The sequence below is a fragment of the Lactuca virosa genome, chromosome 7, assembly GCF_052849685.1.
Source record: "Lactuca virosa cultivar CGN04683 chromosome 7, Lactuca_virosa_CGN04683_v6, whole genome shotgun sequence".
Lineage (NCBI taxonomy): Eukaryota > Viridiplantae > Streptophyta > Magnoliopsida > Asterales > Asteraceae > Lactuca > Lactuca virosa.
The window spans coordinates 225,323,204-225,346,238 of record NC_136432.1 but is presented as its reverse complement, the minus strand read 5'-3'; the positions used below and the strand labels follow the sequence as shown (position 1 = coordinate 225,346,238).

The 23,035-nt window shown below is 36.1% G+C and overlaps 4 protein-coding genes across 6 annotated transcripts in view; all 4 read right to left on the bottom strand.

The window, feature by feature from the left end:
* Window positions 1-923: 923 nt before the first annotated feature.
* Window positions 924-4,019, bottom strand: LOC145126060 (uncharacterized). Of its 3 annotated transcripts, none has more exons than XM_079061458.1 (8): window positions 3,738-4,019; window positions 3,563-3,647; window positions 2,868-3,149; window positions 2,719-2,780; window positions 2,582-2,626; window positions 2,228-2,292; window positions 2,049-2,151; window positions 924-1,393 (listed from the first exon to the last, which is right to left on the bottom strand). In XM_079061458.1, exons 3-8 carry the CDS (start codon window positions 2,935-2,937, stop codon window positions 1,373-1,375), a joined length of 366 nt encoding a protein of 121 aa, XP_078917584.1. In that variant the 5' UTR covers window positions 2,938-3,149; window positions 3,563-3,647; window positions 3,738-4,019; the 3' UTR covers window positions 924-1,372. The 3 variants fall into 3 exon arrangements, with proteins under 3 accessions (XP_078917584.1, XP_078917585.1, XP_078917583.1); XM_079061459.1 differs by having other exon boundaries at window positions 924-1,380; XM_079061457.1 differs by having other exon boundaries at window positions 924-1,350.
* A 555-nt stretch (window positions 4,020-4,574) lies between these two features.
* LOC145125929 (replication protein A 70 kDa DNA-binding subunit B-like) lies at window positions 4,575-6,877 on the bottom strand. Its single transcript, XM_079061332.1, has 8 exons — window positions 6,449-6,877; window positions 6,275-6,365; window positions 6,077-6,198; window positions 5,873-5,957; window positions 5,645-5,777; window positions 5,389-5,546; window positions 5,194-5,314; window positions 4,575-5,110 (listed from the first exon to the last, which is right to left on the bottom strand). The coding sequence occupies exons 1-8, from the start codon at window positions 6,867-6,869 to the stop codon at window positions 5,012-5,014; spliced, it is 1,230 nt and encodes a 409-aa protein (XP_078917458.1). The 5' UTR covers window positions 6,870-6,877; the 3' UTR covers window positions 4,575-5,011.
* Window positions 6,878-10,457: 3,580 nt separating this feature from the next.
* LOC145127603 (uncharacterized) lies at window positions 10,458-12,144 on the bottom strand. Its single transcript, XM_079062768.1, has 2 exons — window positions 11,382-12,144; window positions 10,458-11,287 (listed from the first exon to the last, which is right to left on the bottom strand). The coding sequence occupies exons 1-2, from the start codon at window positions 12,142-12,144 to the stop codon at window positions 10,458-10,460; spliced, it is 1,593 nt and encodes a 530-aa protein (XP_078918894.1).
* A 9,310-nt stretch (window positions 12,145-21,454) lies between these two features.
* LOC145127602 (uncharacterized) overlaps window positions 21,455-23,035 on the bottom strand; it is a 3,983-nt gene continuing 2,402 nt past the window's right edge. The window contains exons 5-7 of the mRNA XM_079062767.1: window positions 22,919-22,993; window positions 21,983-22,851; window positions 21,455-21,520 (exon numbers count right to left, since the gene is read on the bottom strand). Of these exons, the coding sequence (XP_078918893.1) occupies window positions 21,455-21,520; window positions 21,983-22,851; window positions 22,919-22,993 (1,010 nt within the window). The remainder of the gene's footprint in view (window positions 21,521-21,982; window positions 22,852-22,918; window positions 22,994-23,035) is intronic.

Sequence of the window (23,035 nt, the reverse complement as noted above, 5' to 3'; positions counted from 1 at the left end):
CGGTGGTCAAATAGATAAGCCAGGGGATGAGGGCAATAGCCATCGATTTTGGGGAGGCGAAGTTGCAGGGAAAGTTTTTTGAGGTCAGACAACGGATGGGTCCAGGTCTCACCTTTGTTATACAAGCTCAACCTTACATCGGCGACATTCCAATGCCCTCCGGTCTTGAATCGCTTAAAAGCCTACACTTACTACCCTACACTCTTCAATAATTTATCATTTCCAGAGAGAGCTAAGGGACGCCCTTCCACAACTTCAACATAAATCCTTGATTGAAGACTGGCAAAAAACCGAGTCATGAAGAACAGAGTGAAGAACCACAAGAATGTTGATTGAAATCAAAAGAGACGCTGCTATCTTTTCTCATTTGAACCTCCGATTTCTTGTGATGCAATTCATACGTGATTATTGATTTTCTCTAAAACGAGAAGCAGAAGGAGTCTTCGTTGATTTCATGGCCATCACTATTGAATTTAGGGTTATTGTCGGCCCTATAACGTGGCAATTGAGGTGGGAATCAAATAATTGACTTTGCATATTACCCTGCTGACTAGGAAAAGTTTACCGGATGACCCCTTCAATTTTTTCAAAATGACATTTTAAACCTTAAAAACATGAATTCGTACCCTTACAATGCAAAAAATAAATAAATAAATAAAATAAAAAATAAAAAAATCATGAAGGTCCATTTAAACCAATATACGAAACATTGTTGGGCTGCTATTGAATTTAGGGTTATTGTCGGCCCTATAACGTGGCAATTGAGGTGGGAATCAAATAATTGACTTTGCATATTACCCTGCTGACTAGGAAAAGTTTACCGGATGACCCCTTCAATTTTTTCAAAATGACATTTTAAACCTTAAAAACATGAATTCGTACCCTTACAATGCAAAAAATAAATAAATAAATAAAATAAAAAATAAAAAAATCATGAAGGTCCATTTAAACCAATATACGAAACATTGTTGGGCTGCTACAGTAACAATAACCCTTCTACATAAAACTACACAGAATACAAAACTTTTTCAACAAAGAATGAACTAAATTGAGATTTTATTTACAATTGCAATAACGGAAATGAACTATGTCCCTAAATTAAGATTTTATCAATTTTTTGTTTCAACAAGGGTTTTTAGCGGTTCCAGGTCACTAGTTCAATTGGGTAAATACTCGGCCGGTTTAATCCGGTTCAGAAATAAACAAAAACCATTGATGATTGACCCGCTCTTTTCCCTTGGCCACATGTCACTCTTTTGCACCTCCAACTTGCCACATGTCATTACCAGGGATTTCTTATGCCTCAAATTCCCGCCCATTCTTTACACCAAAAAATCGATAAATCAACTCCTATAAATCAGCTCACACATTTTCAATTACCTGCAAATAAAAACTATAAAAACTGATATGAATCCTATATTTATGGTCAATCCTACATTTATGGTTATTTGTTTTATAGCATATATTTTGCAATTAAAAACATAAAAATCGACATTATCATCTCCTGTAATCAGGAATCAAATAACCCAAATCGTTGACTATAATTTCGTTTTTTTTTCTGCCAGCTATTTGTAGATCATAATCATAATCCTCTACCGATTTTCAAATTTAAATCAATTACTCACTAATCAAATCCATAAAAATCAGGAATAAAATCTGCAAAGTAAAATACTTTTCTGCAATTAATAAAATTATTGTGCTTCATTACTCTCTGCATATTTATATGAACCTATCGAATTGCACATAATCTTCTACTGCTTAGCCCTCAAATTTGACTTTCTTATCTGCTATGCTCTACCGATTTGCAAAAGGTTAGTAATACAATCTTTCGTATTTTTTTTTCTTTTAACATCAAACTCCACATCTATTTCTGTAATTTCAATCATTCTTAGTTCTCTTTTTTTTTTCTGTCTTTGTCTTGAGACTGTAATTCGTTTCTTTTAACATCACGATGGAACATTGGATAATGATGATAGTCCTTTGTTTGTTGAACATATGTATTTGTATTTTGGTTTGAAGTCTGAAAACATATATAATTTTAAACTTACCGGTCTGTGATTGTGATTGTGCTTGAGAATGAGACTGAGTGCTTTTTGCGCGTGACTTACACTTTGAGAATCTTGTGCAATCCCAAGAACTACCAGAACAGATCTGGAAGAAAAAAAAAGCAAGGTGTTATGAATGAGTGCAATGGACATCGTTAGTTTGTTATGGTTATAGAGAGAACCTTGGAAGTGAAGATCTTAAGTCCGGTTGAGTCGCGTAGGAAACCAAGGGAGCCTTGATTACAGGCTGTTTATTCAATGATATATCCAGCCGTGCAGGAGGAAGATAATAACACAATTCACATTTCATAAATCAAATATTTACAAAAACAAAAACAAAAACAAAAACAAAAACAAAAACAAAAAATTTCAATCATATTATTATTAGCTGAGTAAAACCCCGAAAGATTGAAGTTTTGTTAGCTGAGCACATTCAAGAATGTTACCCACAACTTTAGATTCTTCCATATCTAAAGAAAACAATAAATCATTAATTTTGGTAGATAAAAATATGTAATAATAATAGTAATACTCACCTGCTTCGTGACAATGTCAGATAGAATCTCCATAATAAAATCCACCTGTATTATATTAATTATCACATATTCACATCACATGATTACTTCAAATGAAATATCTGTATCCAAATCCAAAACACCCCATTGCAACTTACCATGGAAGGAAATGTACCAATGGTCTGGATTATGTTCGCATGAACAGCATTGGAAAAGGAGTCTGCTCAACATGCATATAAATATAACGTTTCAGTTAATTTTTTTTCAAAAACAAAGTTGACCGGTCGACGTCAACCTAAATACATACCAATTGGTTTAAAACTTTTGCTAGAACTTGTTGGGTAAATATCTGTTGTTGCTGTAAGCAACTGTTGCATGCATCTGTAACCTTCTTATGCAAAACATAAATTAAACAAATTGAGCAGTTTAGTTGAATAATGAGGAGTCGAAAAGGAAAAATAAAATATTTACTAATACAAATACATTCCTTCTTTAAGGGAATGCCATCTTTCTCAGGATCGATGCCATGGATACCAATTAGTACTTCAGTTGGAGTAAGAACTGGACTTTGGCCACCTTAAGATGATTCCTGTATAATAACAGGACGTAAATTAGGGTTGAAGTATACACAACTTCGTGTTTGTGTGGGTTTCAAACTTTAATATTGGACTTATTTCTCAGATTTAACATAAGGTGTATAAATTGATATAGTTAAAATTAATACCTGTACAGATATGGCCACTTTAAGAGGTTATTGTGTGATACAATGCTATGGATCAGATATAGATCATTTGTATTATACATAAAATTGAAGACCTTACCATACAAATATACAAATCTCATATAATTTAGAAGGTATATCAAATAAAGTAAATGTCTTATTTACTCATATGATCCCCTGAATAATCATGAACGGGATTTTGTCTAAAATTTAGCAAATTCAAAATTCAAATGTTTAAACAAACACTTAAATTTCAAAAATCGAACCAAAAGCATATCTACCTTATTGTGTTTCCGCTATTAACGAATTTGAGGGTATTCTTTTGAACGACTTCAGTTTTCGCTTATATCTTCAGATACAACATTTCTGGAACAAAAAAAACAGGTAAAATTTCTTCGACATAATCTATTTTCTGTTAAAAAAACTAAGATTAACCATCAATTGATCATCTCTTACCTTCAATCTTGCTTTCTTCAAAACCCAAAGTTGTGTTTATTCAGTCTCTGAGTTCGACATCGGGTATTACTTAATGTAAGCTTTTCTTCGCTTCACATTTCTAATCGGTTGTGTATTAGTATCTTCCTTCATCGATATAGATGTATAAACGTTGACACCCTTTCAGAAATCAAATGGTGGTTGTGGAAATGTGTATGTAATCGAAATTCTAGGTCTGGGTTTTTGTTTGAGCGTTTGTGTTACAGACAAAAGGGGAAGGGGAACGTTTTGGGAGTACCGATAACTGTTATGTGGGTTTTTTTATAAATTAAAAATTATGAATAATCATTAAAATGATTAAAATGATATATTTTTTTTAATTTCTCATGTATTTTAATTACTTTATGCATAAACATGGTCTTAAATATCAATAAAATATCTTAAACATTTGAAAAAATTACATTATATATATATATATATATATATATATATATATATATATATATATATACTAGTGAATTTCTAAGAACCGTGCTGAGCACGGCCCATGAAGGGTAATTTTGGAATTTTAAGAACAATGTGCAATGTATTATCTTAAAAGGTTTCAAATGAATTAAGTTTTGTTGATTTAGATGTTTGGAAGTTGGTTAAAGGTATATATGCATATTGTTTACAAAATCAGATAAAATATAAAAATTACAGTTAAAATGCATATAAATTGAAAATGGTATATAACTAATATTTACAGAAAATATTTTGTATGGTAATCATTTATACATATAATAAGGTAACTGATTCATTAGAAACTTGTATTTACATACAATGCAGACTATGAGAAGCTGCTATCAAAAGTAATGGCCTATATACACCAAAAGAAGCTAAGCCATTAACTGCGGTTACTTAATATCTACATTGTTAAGTACCCAAAAAACTTGTTTACCATCTTACAAAAAAAAACATGTCTTTAACCATTAAAACCTAACATCAACTATTTTTCATGAAGTCTACCTCCAACCATTCTGTCCCAAACTATGAACTATTTTATCTTTTTTTTTCGGCCTTTTATCACGAGCTTCAGGATTGTGTTCTGTATTTGTAGGAAGTAGTGTGGTTTCACTTTTGGAGCAGCAAGTTGAAGTAACATCTGGAAGACGTGTTGTTGGTGCTGATATTGTGCTGTCAACGGAAATGACTGCTGGTTGTTTGTTTAAAGTAGGTGATGGAGAGTTGGGTAAAACGATTGTGATATTTGGGTTTTCATCTCCTTTGTATGCTTTTACAATGCTAACTTTCGTTTATTTTACTCCACGGAAAAGTACATCATACAAACGAACAAAGGCTACAACTTCTGACAATTCCAAGGCAGCTGCAATGTCATTGTGAATGTCCATACCCTGTCACATGTTATGATGGTTATGCAATGTCTTTATAGCAAATACTTATTACAATTTTGAAGATAATAGCTAGTTATACTTACAATTTCTTCATTGGTTTTCACTTCTTCCGGATTGAAAAGTAAAAATTTTTCTATGTGGGGTGTAGTTAGCATGGCTTCAATACTTCCACTTTCATCAGTAATTGTAACAGTTGCCCGTATCCTAAAATTAAGGTGTTTGTATGAGAAATAGATTTATATTAATAATATGAGAAATAGTAAGGAAAGTGAATTTACATTGCCTCGATGTCTGATACAACTTTACAAGAAGGACACATGACAACCCATGTGGTGTCAGCTTCTAAAGCTTTATGACAATTCGAACATCCAGTGTACGAGAATCTTCTTCCTTTTGCAGAAAGTCCAAGTCTCCCTTTAATCCAAGCGGTCTTGAACTGTTTTTTAAAGATGAAGTTACTTTGCAACTACAACATTTACATATACCTTTTGTCCAATATAACAGTAAACTATGCATTTAAGTGTAGTAAGTTACAATGTTTGGAGAAGCAGTCACGACCCCAATGGAAAGTATAACATCATCCGGAGGATATGGGAGTAACAGTTCAGTATTTTTATGGTTTTCCATACGAAGTAACTCATCAATTTCGGTTCTGTTGTCCAGGTACCTATTCATTAGTAATATATAAGCACACATATGATAATATGGAAATTATATACTTATATTAAAATTTGAAAAGTATTTATGTATATAAATGTTTACCACTTTCGTAATTGCAAGTCCTCAGAAACAGAAACAGGTGGATTGATCATGAATGCAGTGTTTGGTCTCGTTGTAAGGGAAATAGCTATAACATAAAGTCTCAATTTTAAACATTGTAAACTTATATAAAAATACCTAAAGAGGGGCTTGCATATATACCATATATATAGGTATATATGATATATATTAAAAAATGTTGCTTACAGTTGAAGGTTGTGACTTTTAGCCTTAAACCAAAGATCAGTGGTGGTTGTCTTATGGCTTCCAACATTCTCCCTTCGTGTTCATCAAATTCTTTCCACAATGTGACATGTAACAGTATTTTTCTACAATAAACGTACGGAAATATAAAGTTCAATAATAAAGTAAAACTGAAAAATGAAAATACGTTATATTGCATACTCTTCATTGATAATGATTATATCACGTCTTGTTACAAGGTCAACACCGTGTTCCTGACTTGGTAAACATTGCAAGACAATACCCCTAACGTCTGCAATTGAAAAATTAATGAAGAAGTGTGCAAGTACAATTTACTCGGAAAGATAAATTATTAAATATTAGATGTAACCTTACTTTGCAGATTTTCTGATTCAGCATAGGCATGTAGTCTGCTGAATTTTGTAAATTCCAACGACCAAGGTATAGTTGTTGGAATACGTTCCGGTATTTCTTCCACAAGAGTACTTTTGGTCAAAATCCATGAAAAAGGATAAGAACCAACAGAAAACTTAGGATCATTTCGTATAACAGTAGCGCCGGAGATGTTATACTTGTGGAATTGGCTGAAGATGGTTGCGTAGTGACCCAAATAATCACTAAAAATGAGCCCTGTCATTGTCGTTCCATCCTGATCCATCATCATAATTCTCTTGTATTCGCTATCGTCTTTGGTCATATGTTGCACATGATGACATTCTAAGATCTGAACGGTGGCAGTCCAATGTTTTCCATGTGTTTGGTCGATTTGCATCACTGGGAATATACGTCTATCCATTTTAGCTTTAACTGTGAACAATAAATATTGCTTATTTCAGTATAATATATAATAGCATAAATATATAAAGATTATCAGGTACGTAAGAAGAATAAATCATAACTTTTAATCAATGTGAAACCAAATAAAAAGTAAGTTAGTGATATCATAAAAAACAAACCTGAAGATGCAGACATGATGGTGTTTGTATGAAATAAATACTAACTTCTACTGTTATATATATATAGGGTAAAAAACAACTACGTGTTAAGTTAGAATCAAAGATGATGTCACTGTACAAAGGTAAAATGGAGTCTAATCAGGCGGATAATGAATGGTAACGAACGTGGCATGACCTTAGAATTTGATGTATGTCGTGGCGTTAATACAAAGATGATTAAAAATTGCAATTATCCTCAAAAAATAGAACTGTTTGTTAATTATCTACGTTTGCGGTATTTTTAAATACTATACATCAAACTTAATTTTATAATATATAAGGACATACGTTAAAGATGCCATTTTTTCTTAAAGATAAAATGTTTTTATAACTGCAAGGTCGGAGAATTAATTATTAATAATATAAAAGTGTATGTCCGGGCGTTTAAAAGTAACATATATTTGTTGCCATCGGAAAAATAATAAGGTATTTTATTATATTTGGTGCGAGTGAACAACTTGTAAAGATAATATTATTTTGAAAGTTGTAGATATTTACTGCTTGCCAACAATAGCAACATGCGATAAATAAAGAATCTTTTCTATATTGATAGCAAAAATCACGTTACGTTTATAAATTTTGAAAAAAATAGTAAAAATTGTTGCTACATTGGCATAATGATTAAAAAATCTAAGCAAGTTATTACAATAATTGGCATAATGATTAAAAATTTGAAGCATCTTATTACGATATTTTTAAAATCGGTTTGAACCGGTCGGAATATACAACTTGTTTTTATGTTTATTTTTGAGGTTTGAATTTTTAGACGTCAAATTATTGATTTATGTAGACAGGAAAATATTAAAAAACAAAATATATATATATATATATATATATATATATATATATATATATATATATATATATATATATATATATATTTATAGAAACCGGTTGACCCGACGGTCGAACCGGTTAAACCGATTGAACTGGGAAAAGTAACCATACCTGTTTGACTAAATATCGGTAAAGAAATGCAAGTAACTTCCTATTATATTTACAAAATGTGTGCAAATAAATTGCACATTTGGATTTAAACCTTACTTCAACAACCTTTATTTATTGTCCCTGTCAAATAAAAAGACATTGATAAAGTTAGTTTAAGTTTTTCTTAAATTTAAATAATGTCTTTCTGATTTTGGTATGTAATAGCCAATAAAATAATAATACCTATAACGTATATGTTTTGAGTGCTCTAGTAATGCATTAATGACGTAGCCATGTGTAAGCAAGCTCTTATTTATCTGATGTGCCCTGCAAAAAAGATAAGGATACTGATACGACCTCGTTCCCAACAGAAGACTTTTTCTTCTAATTCCTTTGTATGCAGATAGTGTTAGATCATGTTTCCTTTTTCTTAGGACCTTAATGTTACCCATTTACTTCCGGTAACATGTTCACGTTTCCAATTCCTAGATTAGGTAGTTTTATTTCCTTCATTATAAATAGCTTGTCCATTATCAGATTAATAGAGAAGAAAATTGTTTCAGTTTGTGTTCTTAAATTTTGTTAGTAGAAAGGAGATTAGCCATCTCAGAATTTGGCTTTATCAATTGGTGCTTTCATATTCGTCTTCATGCCTCCCAAAACCGAGTCAGCTTCCACCTCCGACACCACCAAGGCCACACCCGACAACCCAATCGCCGCCCTTCATGCCCACATGCTTCATATCGCTCAAATTACCACCGATACCAATGCTAAACTCGATAAATTGATCCAACTCATGACCGACCAACGCGTCAATCAACCTCCACCGCCGCCGCCACCACCACGCGATCCAAATCCGATCCTCCGACCACCGAAAATTCTCCTGCCCACTTTTGACGGTTCCAACCCACTTGATTGGATTTTTCAAGCCGAAAATTACTTCACCTACTACAACATTCCTCCGCCTCAACGCCTTTCCTTGGTTGTCTTCTACTTTACCGGTGATGCTTTAAGCTGGTACAAACATCTTGCCAGCAACAACCTTCTTGGCACTTGGCCGGAGTTCACCCGTGCACTTGAACTGCGTTTGGGCCCATCTACATATGAAAATCATCAAGCAACCTTGTTTAAGCTTCGACAGTCCACCACCGTCTCCGCCTACCAGACCGAGTTTGAAACAGTTAGTAATCGGGTCATCGGTCTCTCTTCCGTAGCCTTGCGTACCTGCTTTATCTCCGGTTTACGTCCCGACATTCAATCGGAAATTGTCATCCATAACCCGCAAACACTTCATGCCACTTATGGTATCGCCAAATTAATTGAAGACAAACTCCATGATAACCTTCTTCCTACTGCTGGTAATTCGGAACCACCACCACCGACTCTACTTTTGTTGGCTGCCTCTCCTTCCACTTCCCCACCACTTCCGATCAAGAAACTAAGTCCCACCGAAATGCAACAACGAAGGGCTGAAGGCCTATGTTACAACTGTCCCGCCAAGTATCAACCCGGCCACCAGTGCAACCCGCCCAAGTTCCTTCTTCTTCAATCAGAAAACGAGCCACCATGGCCTTACCTGCAACAAACTAACTTTGGCCTTGCGGACAAGGCCATTTCTTAGGGGCGGAGTATTGATACGACCTCGTTCCCAACAGAAGACTTTTTCTTCTAATTCCTTTGCATGCAGATAGTGTTAGATCATGTTTCCTTTTTCTTAGGACCTTAATGTTACCCATTTACTTCCAGTAACATGTTCACGTTTCCAATTCCTAGATTAGGTAGTTTTATTTCCTTCATTATAAATAGCTTGTCCATTGCATCAGATTAATAGAGAAGAAAATTGTTTCAGTTTGTGTTCTTAAATTTTGTTAGTAGAAAGGAGATTAGCCTCTCAGAATTTGGCTTTATCAGATACCCTTTAGAATCGTCTCTTGCACATCTATCATCTGTTGTGCGATTGTTTTCATATGTATCTATTTAAAAATGTGGATGAAAAAAAGGTGCTTACTATAACTTTCGAAATTTAGTTGTTTGGAAGAAGTTGTAACTTTCCTATAACTGTTTTGCTGTTTGGTACAAAAGTAACAATGTGCTTCTGTCAATCAAGATAAGAGATGATGATTGTGATGGTTCAACGATATTTGTAACTGGTCACCTGCAAAGAAAGAACAAGTGTAAACGTGAAAAACTAAATTGAAAGTAAACCTAAAAGAAAATAAAATTTACAATAATGGAAGTTCACGTGTAACAATGTTGAGCTCGTTGTAAAACGTCCCGGTAGACAATGTTTTTAGTTGTTGTATTGTTGCAAGAAGAAGAAAAGCAGTCTTTTATGAAAATTTTTATATTTTCAAATTTTTTTGCACGTGAAAGTGCAACATAGAGTTGTCCATGTGAAAACACAGACTCCTTCAAATAAACACCAACAAAGTCTAAAGTTTGGCCCTGGGCCTTGTTTATAGTCATCGCAAAGCATAATCTAATTGGGAATTGAAACCTGGAACAGTATATTGTTCACCACTTGGTGGTTGCATTGGAATTCTATGAATAAAAACTTCTTTTCCAGCAAACTGTCCGTAACTTATCTCTGCACGTATTACGTTTCTTTGAAAGTCTTTGCAAAAAAGCCTAGTACCATTACACAAGCCTTCAAATGGATTCATATTTCTTAACAAAATAATAGGCGAATTATACTTTAAAATGAGTTTATGAGGTGGCATACCATTTGGAGTCAAAGAGTGCAAAAGGTCTTCGTATTGAGCCTGATCATTTGGATCAGCGGTTTCATCAAAACTAATATACTCAGTCTCAGGACCTGGAAATTTATTTATTAAAATGTCATTAATTTCATCAACAAACAAATTTTTGGTGGTCAAAATAACACGATTAGAAGCAAAAGGAAAATTCTCAGCATTAACATTAATAGTCGGATAAACAAAATCTATAAGTACATTTAGGTCAGGCATGTTGTGGGAAGTCTCAATTAGCATTGATGATGGAAGATTAACCATGTAATCGTCTGTTAAACATTCAACTCCATTGCCAACAGTAAGAAGAAAATCTGTAAAAGTTGGATCAAGTCGTGCACGCATATTCTCTTTTAAATGTAATTGACAAAGAGATGGCCATAAGTAAGAATTAGTCAAACAACCATCAATAATTTGTGCTTTAGTACCCTTACGAACAACTGGAAGTGTCTGCCTAAAATCTCCACCAAGTACAACTACCTTACCTCCAAAAACATGTCGTGAATCCATTAAATCTTGAAGTAAAGAGTCCAAAGCCTGTATTGCTGTTTTTTTTTTTTGCCATTGGAGCCTCATCCCATATGATAAGTTTGCAGCTTTTAATCAATACTGCTAAAGAACTTTGTTTGCTAATACTACAGGACGCACTATCAACCACATCAAGCGGAATTTTAAATCGGGAATGAGCTGTTCTACCTCCAGGAAGCAGAGACGCAACGATACCCGATGTTGCTGTAGCCAAAGCAATATGTCCTTCAGATCTTATTTTAGCTAACAAGGCTCTGTATAGAAATGTTTTTCCAGTACCACCTCGACCATCAATAAAAAAAGCACCAGGTTTATTAGAATCAACTCTCCCAATTATCGTATTAAAAGCAAGTTGTTGTTCTTTGTTAAGAGTATGCATAGCCATTAAATCTTCCTCAGAAACATGAATACTTTTTTCTACTTTAATTTCTTTTGTTTGGTCTTCAAAAAGCGAATTATCATTATCATCAGGTAACACATTAAAGTCACGAAGACGCTTTCCCATCGATTGTAAAAAGTAATCAATCTGGTGAAATGCATAGTGTCTACTCTGAGAAAGTGTTTCTTTATTACATCTTAAGATATCTTCTAACATTGAATCTTCAAAACATGTCAACAACTGTCGAGGATTGTTTGGACATGTATAAACTAATACTGTTGCAAAAAGTCTACGTAGTTCATATGGCATGTGAAATGTTGATGCTTCTTCTAAGCATAGTTGTTGAGTGTTGTCATCAAGTAAATAGCCACCTAACAAAGCAACTTCACGAAAAGTTGCAACTCTCACACCGTTCACAGATTTCAAGTCATCATATGATTTGGGACAACGAACTTTCGATAACAAAATTCTAAGATAATACCTTTCGTGTAACATACACGTTTTGAGATCATGTTTTATATAAATAATATTATGAAATATTATGTGATATTGAGTACTGAGTTCTAACATTATGAAATAAGGTAAAACTATGTTTAGAATCACTCATAAATTATTGGAAGTCTTATGAGATTCCAATTAAAAGCTAAATAGTGAAATTTAGCGAAAATATAAAACTTGAAATAAGTATAATTTTATTGTTGAAAGTTGTAGATAATCTCGTTAGAAACACGTAGGCGAAAACCTCGTCGAAATCCGAATTATAACGAAGAAGTTATGACCAATCGAAGATCCGCGATAAAACCGGCACGGTGTCGAATGATGTAAAAAGTGACTTTTTGATAAACTACTTTTTAGCCTTAGTGATCTAAATGAAAGTTGTAGTATTCGTTAAACCGAGAAGTTCGATAAAAAGAACGCCAAAATCTGACTTCGTATGAGGAAGTTATGATTTTTACAAGTTTCAGCTTAGTAGTAGACAGCTTAAAACTCAAATTTTAGATCGAGTGATTTTTAGCCGACACAACCTAAACGAGAATCGAAGGTCTCGTCATTAGTAGTACAACGGTAAAAAGTCTGACGAAAACGGACGTCGGATGAAGAAGTTATGAATTTTTAACGGATTTACCAGTCTCGGTCTGTTAAAAATAATAATATAAAAATAAAGTCAAAATTTCCCGACGAAGTCTAAACGAAAGTTGTAGAGCATAATTTTCTCTACGTGTTCATATAAAGAACGTCAAAAACGGAGTCCGTATGAGAAAGTTATGGATTTTACAAGATTGGGCACATTTTTCGAGAAATTTCGAATGAATAGTGATTGTCACGTCACCCTCGCTCGGAGTTGGCCACGTGTCCGAAGCTGCTGCGTGGCATGTCCGAGAAGTGACGCGTGTCGCACAGGTGTCCGAAGAAGCACGTGATCCTCGCATGCCACACGTGATCCTCGCATGCAACACGTGATCCGACCCTCGTGTCCTCCTCCCATTGGACCGAAGCAGCCGACCCAATCCGAAGCAGCCAGCTCTCCGGCCGAAGCTTCGCCCTGCTACCCCGTGTTCCGAGCCTCGCACACATGCCCTCCTCTCCTCGCTACGGATCCGAGGCTCGCACCTATATAAAGGGTGCGAGACCTCCCGGTTACATGTTTGAATTTTGGTCTTTTTCACCCCTTTCCAACATTTTCTTGCATTCCGACTTCCCCTGAAGCCCCGGTACTTATTCCAAAGCCCGAAACGCGCCCCGAGATTCCCGAGAAGCCCGAAAAATTTATCTTTTCAGTTTCAAAGCTCTACCTTCGCAGAGCCCGGTTTTCAAGAAGACTCCCGGTTTTCAACGAAGAAAGTCATATTTAAAGCCGAAGTGCTGCCCAAATTACTATTTTGACCCCCGGTTATTTCTCGGTGAGTTTAATATATAGGAACAATTGTATGTTATGTGTTATATGTGTTATGTACTTTTCCATGTTATCATCTCGAGTTGTTGTATCTGCTATTTTATAGCAAGGCTGTACCTCTGACTTGAAGTGTATGACATAAGCATCACTTGGGTATTGGTATGAACCGTTGACCATGAAGTGTATGACATAGGCATCACTTTGGCTTCGGTAGTATGCTAAGATAGGGCTGAAAGCTTAAATATTCTAGCAAAATGATATTCCTGAGTATTTACTGTGCCATTTGTGCTGAAACTTTATTGATTTTATATCAAGTATGGAATTTGTTATGTCTCATTGATTAATATGGAAAGCTTTTCGCATTATGCCTTTGTTGTTCCTTGTTCCTCTTTGCTTCTGGCATATTACAGTATATATATGGCATAACGTTATATTGTATCTATTATTGAACTCACTAAGCGTTACCGCTTACCCCTCTCAATGTTTAACTAATTCGCAGGAGATAAGCACCCAGTATAGTGATATACTGGTAGAAGATTTTTGAATAGTTTGAAACTACTGTTTTGATAGAAGATTTTCGAATAGTTTGAAACTATTGTATTTTGCACTCCCATATGTATAAAACTATAGTATCCTGGGGAGTTATGTAATATATAACACTATGAAATAGTGGGTTTGTATCCAGTAGTTTGTAACCGCTTCATCAATATAAAATATTGTTTTATGAATATGCATGTAGCATGTTTCGGAATAACAATTGTCAAATATGAAAATTTGGGTCTTTCATAAATATGAAAGTATAGAAAGGGGTTCTTTCAATCATGGTATCAGAGCAGTGGTTTAAGTGAACTAAATTCCACGGATTGGTATTTAAACTTAAACTATTGGAAGTTCAATATATGAACTTAATTATTGTAAGTATAGGGATACAAACCATAGGAAATATATATATAAAAGTATTAGGTAATAGTAAACCCTAATATTCTAAAATACAATATTACTCCCTATTTCAGAGCAATGGCTGAACAGGTTAGTAGCCATACCCCCGAGGTTGGTGAAGGTCCTCAACCTGAGGAAGTGAATACTCCAGTATCTCCTCGTGAGGAGCGACTCTTGGGTAAACTTACCGGTGTTATTCGACAGACTCTCGAAGAACACAAAAAGAGTGGTGATAAAGGAAAAGAGAAAGCCACTGGAGAATCTTCGAGAGGAGAGGTGAAGCGTCCCTCGTTTAAAGATTTCAAGAGTAGCGGTGCTACAGAGTTTTCTGGTGTTCTTAATCCAATTGTTGTTCTTACTTGGATCCAGAACACAGAAAAAGTGTTCCGTATTTCTCATGTAGATGTTGAAGACAAGGCTAACTATACTTCTGCAATGCTCATCGGAGAAGCCTTGGTCTGGTGGGAAGCAACCTATGAAGCTCTCAGCAAGTTTGACCAGGAGAATTTATCCTAGGAAATGTTCAAAACTTGTGTGCTAGAGAAGTACTGTCCTCTAGACATGAGGAGGAGGTTGGAGAAAGAATTCCTCGAGCTTAAACAGGGAGGAATGACTGTGAATGAGTATGAAACTCGGTTCAATCAAAAAGCACGGTTTGCCGTAAAGTATATTCCAATTGAAGATGAGAAAATTCAGTTATTCTTAGAAGGACTACGGCACGAAATTCACGATTTCGTTGCCAATCGGGAAGTACTGTCGTTTGATAAAGCTGTTGAGTATGCTCGAAAGCGTGAGCATGACTTAGAAATACGTGGTGCCACTCTTACTGTTCCAAAACATCCACGTACTGAAAGGACTACTCCTGCTTCCCCTATTCCACCAACTCAATCCGTTCGATCTGAACCTAGCAAGCAACTACAATCTCAGAGTGCTTTTCGTGGCCGCGGCAGGTCACAATCTTTTTCTCTTCAGTCGCCAGCTTGTCGAAATTGTGGAAAGAATCATCCGGGCGAATGCGGACTAGAGGAAAGAACCGTGGTCTGTTTTATATGTGGAGAAGTAGGACACAAGAGGCCCGTGTGTCCAATGAAAGGTGTTACATGCTTTGCATGTGGTGTTACTGGCCACAGGAAGCGTTTTTGCCCCACCCTTACTAGTCAGATGACGGGAAGTCAAGCTTCCGTTCAACAACCGGCGAAAAGTCAAGCTTTCGTTCAACAACCGGCGAAAAGTCAAGCTCCTGTTCAACAATCAAGGGGTACTCCAACTAAAAAGGAGGAGGTTCCAAAAGCTAAGGGTCGTGCATTCCAGATCACCACAGAAGAGGCACGCGAGGACCCGAATGTTGTGACGGGTACATTTCTTGTTAACTCTATACCTGCTCACATCTTATTTGATTCTGGTGCCTCAGATTCTTTTGTGTCTTATGAATTTGCGCATTCTTTTCAAATTGCTTGCTATGCACTCGCGCAACTCTTTCACGTAGAGACTGCTGGAAGTATATCATTACTTGCCGATAAAGTCTATAGGAATTGTGTTATAGAAATTGAAGGCTACAATTTTCATGCTAATCTAATTCCTATCTCCTTGCCCAACTTTGACATTATTCTCGGCATGGATTGGTTGTCAAAGAACCACACAGACCTTTTGTGTTATGAAAAGATAGTACGTATTCCCATTGAAGGGGAGAATCCTATCTATGTCTATGGTGAACAAGGAACCTTAAAAATAATATCTTTCCTCAAAGCCCGTAAACTCATATCGAAAGGGTGTTCTATCTATCTGACCTACACAGTCGATGTCTCGAAAGAAGATAAGAAAACGGTGAATGATGTTACCATTGCTAAGGAATATCCAGATGTTTTTCTCGAAGAATTGCCTGGACTTCCTCCGGACAGGCAAGTAAAATTCCGAATTGACCTTGTGCCTGGTGCTGCTCCGATTGCTAAGACTCCTTATCGTCTTGCGCCAGCTGAGATGAAAGAAATGATGATCCAACTGCAGGAATTACTTGACAAAGGCTTTATCCGACCAAGTACCTCTCCCTGGGGTGCTCCGGTACTGTTTGTCAAGAAGAAAGATGGATCGATGCGGATGTGCATTGATTATCGTGAGCTGAATAAGGTGACTATCAAGAACAAGTATCCACTACCTCGCATCGACGATTTGTTCGATCAACTTCAGGGTGTTAGCTATTTCTCAAAGATTGATCTAAGATCTGGCTATCATCAGTTGAAAGTTCAAGAGCAGGATGTACCAAAGACTGCTTTTCGTACTCGATATGGGCATTACGAATTCCTTGTTATGCCGTTTGGTTTAACGAATGCTCCTGCTGTATTCATGGATATGATGAATCGGGTATGCCGCCCAATGCTCGATAAATCTGTCATCGTATTCATAGACGATATTCTAATCTATTCCAAGTCTGAAGCTGATCATGTCATTCATATTCGTGCGGTGTTAGAACTTCTTTGAAAGGATAAGCTTTATGCTAAATTCTCGAAATGTGAATTTTGGCTTCGCCAAGTTCAATTTCTCGGCCATGTTATTTCTGGTGACGGTGTATCCGTAGATCCTACTAAAATTGAAGCTATTCAAAATTGGGAAGTGTCTCGTAATGCATCCAAAATTTGTAGTTTCTTGGGTCTCGCGGGATATTACCGGAGATTTATTAAGGACTTTTCTCGTATAGCCGTACCTCTCACGAGTCTTACACGAAAGGAAGTGAAGTTCGAATGGGGTAAAGCCCAAGAAAAAGCTTTCTCGACTCTAAAAGATCTTTTGACCCATGCTCTAATCTTATCACTTCCAGAAGGTGATGATGATTTCTCTGTATATAGCGATGCTTCAAGATTAGGACTCGGTTGTGTGTTGATGCAACGTGGTAAAGTGATAGCCTATGCCTCAAGACAACTGAAAGATTATGAAAAGAATTATCCTACTCATGATCTCGAACTCGCTGCAGTGGTATTTGTCCTAAAACTTTGGAGACATTACCTCTTTGGTACAAAATGTCAATTGTATACCGACCACAAGAGTCTCAAGTATATATTCAGTCGGCAAACTCTGAATATGAGACAACAACGAGCCATGGAGCTGATCAAAGACTATGACTGTGAAATCCTATATCATCCTGGAAAGGCTAATGTAGTTGCCGATGCACTTAGCAGAAAGGTTTATCGTAATAGTATGTGTTATGCTATTACTCACACCACAGTAAAGTTCACTATCCTAGATGAACTAGAGAAATGGCAAGTAGAAGCCCTAAAGCCAGAAAATATGAAGAAAGAAGGGATGGTACATTACACCGATGTTTTACTTGATGATCCCCAAGGACTGAAGGTATTCAAGAATCTGCTGTGGATTCCGAAGATCGGTGGATTAAGAAAGAAGATTTTAGATGAAGCCCATAAGTCTAAACTGTCAATACATCCTGGTACAAGTAAAATGTACTACGATGTAAGAGCTGATTATTGGTGGCCTGGATTAAAGAGAGACATTGGAAGATATGTACAAGAATGCTTAGTATGCTTACAAGTCAAAACAGAGAACCAAAAGCCTTACGGAACCCCAGAAAGCCTTAGTGTACCTGTATGGAAATGGGAAGAACTGTCCATGGATTTTATTACTAAATTGCCAAAGACTGCTAGACAGCATGATAGCATTTGGGTAATCGTCGACCGCCTGACTAAAAGCGCTCATTTTCTTGCCATGTGTGAAACGGCTCCAATGGAGAAATACGCACAAGTATACTTGGATGAAATTGTTGCAAGACATGGTGTGCCACTAAAGATCGTTTCCGATCGTGATACTCGCTTCACTTCTCACTTTTGGGCGAGTATGCAACGTGAATTGGGATCTCGAGTTGCTCTCAGCACAGCCTATCATCCCCAGACAGATGGTCAGACGGAGAGAACAATCCAAACTGTAGAAGATATGCTTCGTGCATGTGTCTTGGAGTTCGGTGGTAACTGGGATAAATACTTACCTCTTATCGAATTCTTGTATAATAACAGTTACCACGCTTCAATTAAAATGCCACCATATGAGGCATTATATGGTCGCAAGTGTCGTACTCCATTATGTTGGCGTGAAATAGGACAGAAAATCCTTGGAGGCCCTGAAATGATTCAAGACACCACCGACAAGATTCAAATTGTACGAGAAAGAATGAAAGCCACCCAGGATCGACAAAAGTCCTATACGGAAAAGAGGAGACGACCAATAGAATTCCAGGTGGGGGATTTTGTAATGTTGAAGGTATCCCCATGGAAAGGTCTTATGCGATTTGGAAAGACAAGAAAACTAAGTCCTAGATTTGTTGGGCCTTTCAAAATCCTCCAGAGGATTGGTAAACAAGCATACCGCTTGGAATTGCCTGAAGATTTGGCAGGTATTCATGATGTCTTCCATGTGAGTTATCTGCGCAAATGCTTAAGCATCTATGATGAAGCAGTTCCATTATCCGAGGTGAAACTGGATAATAAGTTAACTTATGTAGAAGAGCCTGAAGAGATCGTAAACGAAAGAACGACTAAGCTACGTAATAAAGAAGTAGAGTTGGTGCTTGTCAAGTGGAAACACCATCGAGGCCCGAACTATACTTGGGAGAATAAGAATGAGATAAGAGCGAAATATCCCCATTTATTTTAATCGATGTAATTTCGGGGACGAAATTCTCAAAAGGAGGAGGTATTTGTAACATACACGTTTTGAGATCGTGTTTTATATAAATAATATTATGAAATATTATGTGATATTGAGTACTGAGTTCTAACAGATAGTTTTTACTATAAATAAGGTAAAACTATGTTTAGAATCACTCATAAATTATTGGAAGTCTTATGAGATTCCAATTAAAAGCTAAATAGTGAAATTTAGCGAAAATATAAAACTTGAAATAAGTAAAATTTTATTGTTGAAAGTTTTAGATAATCTCGTTAGGAACACGTAGGCGAAAACCTCGTCGAAATCCGAATTATAATGAAGAAGTTATGACCAATCGAAGATCCGCGATAAAACCGGCACTGTGCCGAATGACGTAAAAAGTGACTTTTTGATAAACTACTTTTTAGCCTTAGTGATCTAAATGAAAGTCGTATTATTCGTTAAACTGAGAAGTTCGATAAAAAGAACGCCAAAATCTAACTTCGTATGAGGAAGTTATGATTTTTACAAGTTTCAGCTTAGCAGTAGACAGCTAAAAACTCGAATTTTAGATCGATTGATTTTTAGCCGACACAACCTAAACGAGAATCGAAGGTCTCGTCATTAGTAGTACAACGGTAAAAAGTCTGACGAAAACGGACGTCGGATGAAGAAGTTATGAATTTTTAACGGATTTACCAGCCCCGGTCTGTTAAAAATAATAATATAAAAATAAAATCAAAATTTTCCAACGAAGTCTAAACAAAAGTTGTAGAGCTTAATTTTCTCTACGCGTGCATATAAAGAACGTCAAAAACGGAGTCCGTATGAGAAAGTTATGGATTTTACAAGATTGGGCACATTTTTCGAGAAATTTCGCATGAATAGTGATTGCCACGTCACCCTCGCTCGGAGTTGGCCACGTGTCCGAAGCTGCTGCGTGGCATGTCCGAGAAGCGACGCGTGTCGCACAGGTGTCCGAAGAAGCACGTGATCCTCGCATGCCACACGTGATCCTCGCATGCAACACGTGATCCGACCCTCGTGTCCTCCTCCCATTGGACCGAAGCAGCCGACCCAATCCGAAGCAGCCAGCTCTCTAGCCGAAGCTTTGCCCTGCTTCCGCGTGTTCCGAGCCTCGCACACATGCCCTCCTCTCCTCGCTTCGGATCCAAGGCTCGCACCTATATAAAGGGTGCGAGACCTCCCGGTTACATGTTTGAATTTTGGTCTTTTTCACCCCTTTCCAACATTTTCTTGCATTCCGACTTCCCCTGAATCCCCGGTACTTATTCCAAAGCCCGAAACGCGCCCCGAGATTCCCGAGAAGCCCGAAAAATTTATCTTTTCAGTTTCGAAGCTCTACCTTCGTAGAGCCCGGTTTTCAAGAAAACTCCCGGTTTTCAACGAAGAAAGTCATATTTAAAGCCGAAGTGCTGCCCAAATTACTATTTTGACCCCCCGGTTATTTCTCGGTGAGTTTAATATATAGGAACAATTGTATGTTATGTGTTATATGTGCTATGTACTTTTCCATGTTATCATCTCGAGTTGTTGTATCTGCTATTTTATAGCAAGGCTGTACCTCTGACTTGAAGTGTATGACATAAGCATCATTTGGGTATTGGTATGAACCGTTGACCATGAAGTGTATGACATAGGCATCACTTTGGCTTCGGTAGTATGCTAAGATAGGGCTGAAAGCCTAAATATTCTAGCAAAATGATATTCCTGAGTATTTACTGTGCCATTTGTGCTGAAACTTTATTGATTTTATATCAAGTATGGAATTTGTTATGTCTCATTGATTAATATGGAAAGCTTTTCGCATTATGCCTTTGTTGTTCCTTGTTCCTCTTTGCTTCTGGCATATTACAGTATATATATGGCATAACGTTATATTGTATCTATTATTGAACTCACTAAGCGTTACCGCTTACCCCTCTCAATGTTTAACTAATTCGCAGGAGATAAGCACCCAGTATAGTGATATACTGGTAGAAGATTTTTGAATAGTTTGAAACTACTGTTTTGATAGAAGATTTTCGAATAGTTTGAAACTATTGTATTTTGCACTCACATATGTATAAAACTATAGTATCGTGGGGAGTTATGTAATATATAACACTATGAAATAGTGGGTTTGTATCCAGTAGTTTGTAACCGTTTTATCAATATAAAATATTGTTTTATGAATATGCATGTAGCATGTTTCGGAATAACAATTGTCAAATATGAAAATTTGGGTCTTTCATAAATATGAAAGTATAGAAAGGGGTTCTTTCAATCGCCTTCACTTGAATGAGCAATAACAATGCGACGTATTCAATCTCCTATTTGCCTAGGTGACCATATCTTGTTGCCTGGTTTCCACACAAAGTGATCTGGAAACTGAGAATATGTAAGATTAAGATTCTGTGCTAATTTATTTGTAGTATTTTCAACGAAGTACTCAGTCAACATGGTTTATTTTTTGGCAGGATTATTCAAAACATTAATCAAACGTTCTTTTCTTTTAAAAGTCAATGGTTGATAGTTTTCTAGATGAAGTGGCAAATGGATAACAGCCGGCTTAATTTCACCTAAAGAGAACTTTAAAATACGCCAAGCACCTTCAGGAGGAGAAACCCACCTACTTGACTGGTACTGGTCAATTTCATTTAAAAGTGTCCGATTATTATCTGAAGAAACATTGAAACTTATTCTATCACAACCTTTTCATATGTATTTATATATATACTTGACAACCTTTATTGTAGAGCAAATTTCTATATTAATATGACAGTCGAACCTAGAAAGCAAATAGGCATTATAGGGAATAACCCACCTATTATCAAGTATAGCACCTCTAACCTTAACCTTAGAGCCATTGTCCCGCCTGCGATATATAGGATATGCATCGTCCGTTTGACTTGTCTCAGAAGAAAATTTTTTCGGATAAAAATTTTTACAGACACCTTTTTTTTTCATACAAACATTTGAAGGATTAAGAAGACCACAAGGGCCATGAAGCATATGCTTTACTACCCTACGATATAAATGAGGATTAACACTCTTATTAGGTATCTCTGCAGACACAATTCTATCATACTCTTCAGTAGTATACATCTTAAAATTAGGCTTCAATATAATAAGAAAGTGTGCATGTGGAAGACCTCTTTTTTGAAATTCGATAACATAAGTATAAACAGCTACATCTCCAAATATATGATTCTTAAAAACTTCATGTTTAAGTTGTTCAAGTTTAGCATGAAAAACTCTAACAATTAAATCAGCCCTGTTCTGGGCCTCTTCATGAACCCTAAGATTTTGCTTTATTTCAGGCCAATTTGGGTTACATGTTACGGTTAAAAAAATATCAGGTTTTCCAAACTTTTGAACCAAGGCCATAGCATCCACATATTTTTGCCTCATATTTCTAGGGCCACCAATAAAATTAGCAGACAAAACTATTCGTTTACCGACAGCCGAACCCTCAGTTTCCTCACTTGCCATGGCATCTACAATTCCTTGACGAAATTCTTGTCGTATTTCCTCTTGTTGTGTTCTGTAGAAGTATAATCGTTGTGTTTCTAATTTAACAAATTTGTCAACTATATACTGTTGTAATAATCTACCAAAGTATAATAAAAAGGATTTATCATGAGGTCTAATCTGAAGCTTGTAAGCATAATATTCTCTAACAGATACAAACTTGCTACTTTCAGCATTTTTTCCCAACACTGAGAAAAAAAAATATTAAAAATGCAAGAAAAAGTAAGATAGAAAATTTAAAAAGCACCAACGTACCTTTTTCTTCCATTTGCAATAAGCTTTCAGCATTTGCTATACTTCCAGGAGCAATGAGTTTGGCTGACGTAGAGACTAAAGAATATCCACTATAATCATCAAACCTTTTTTTTTAAA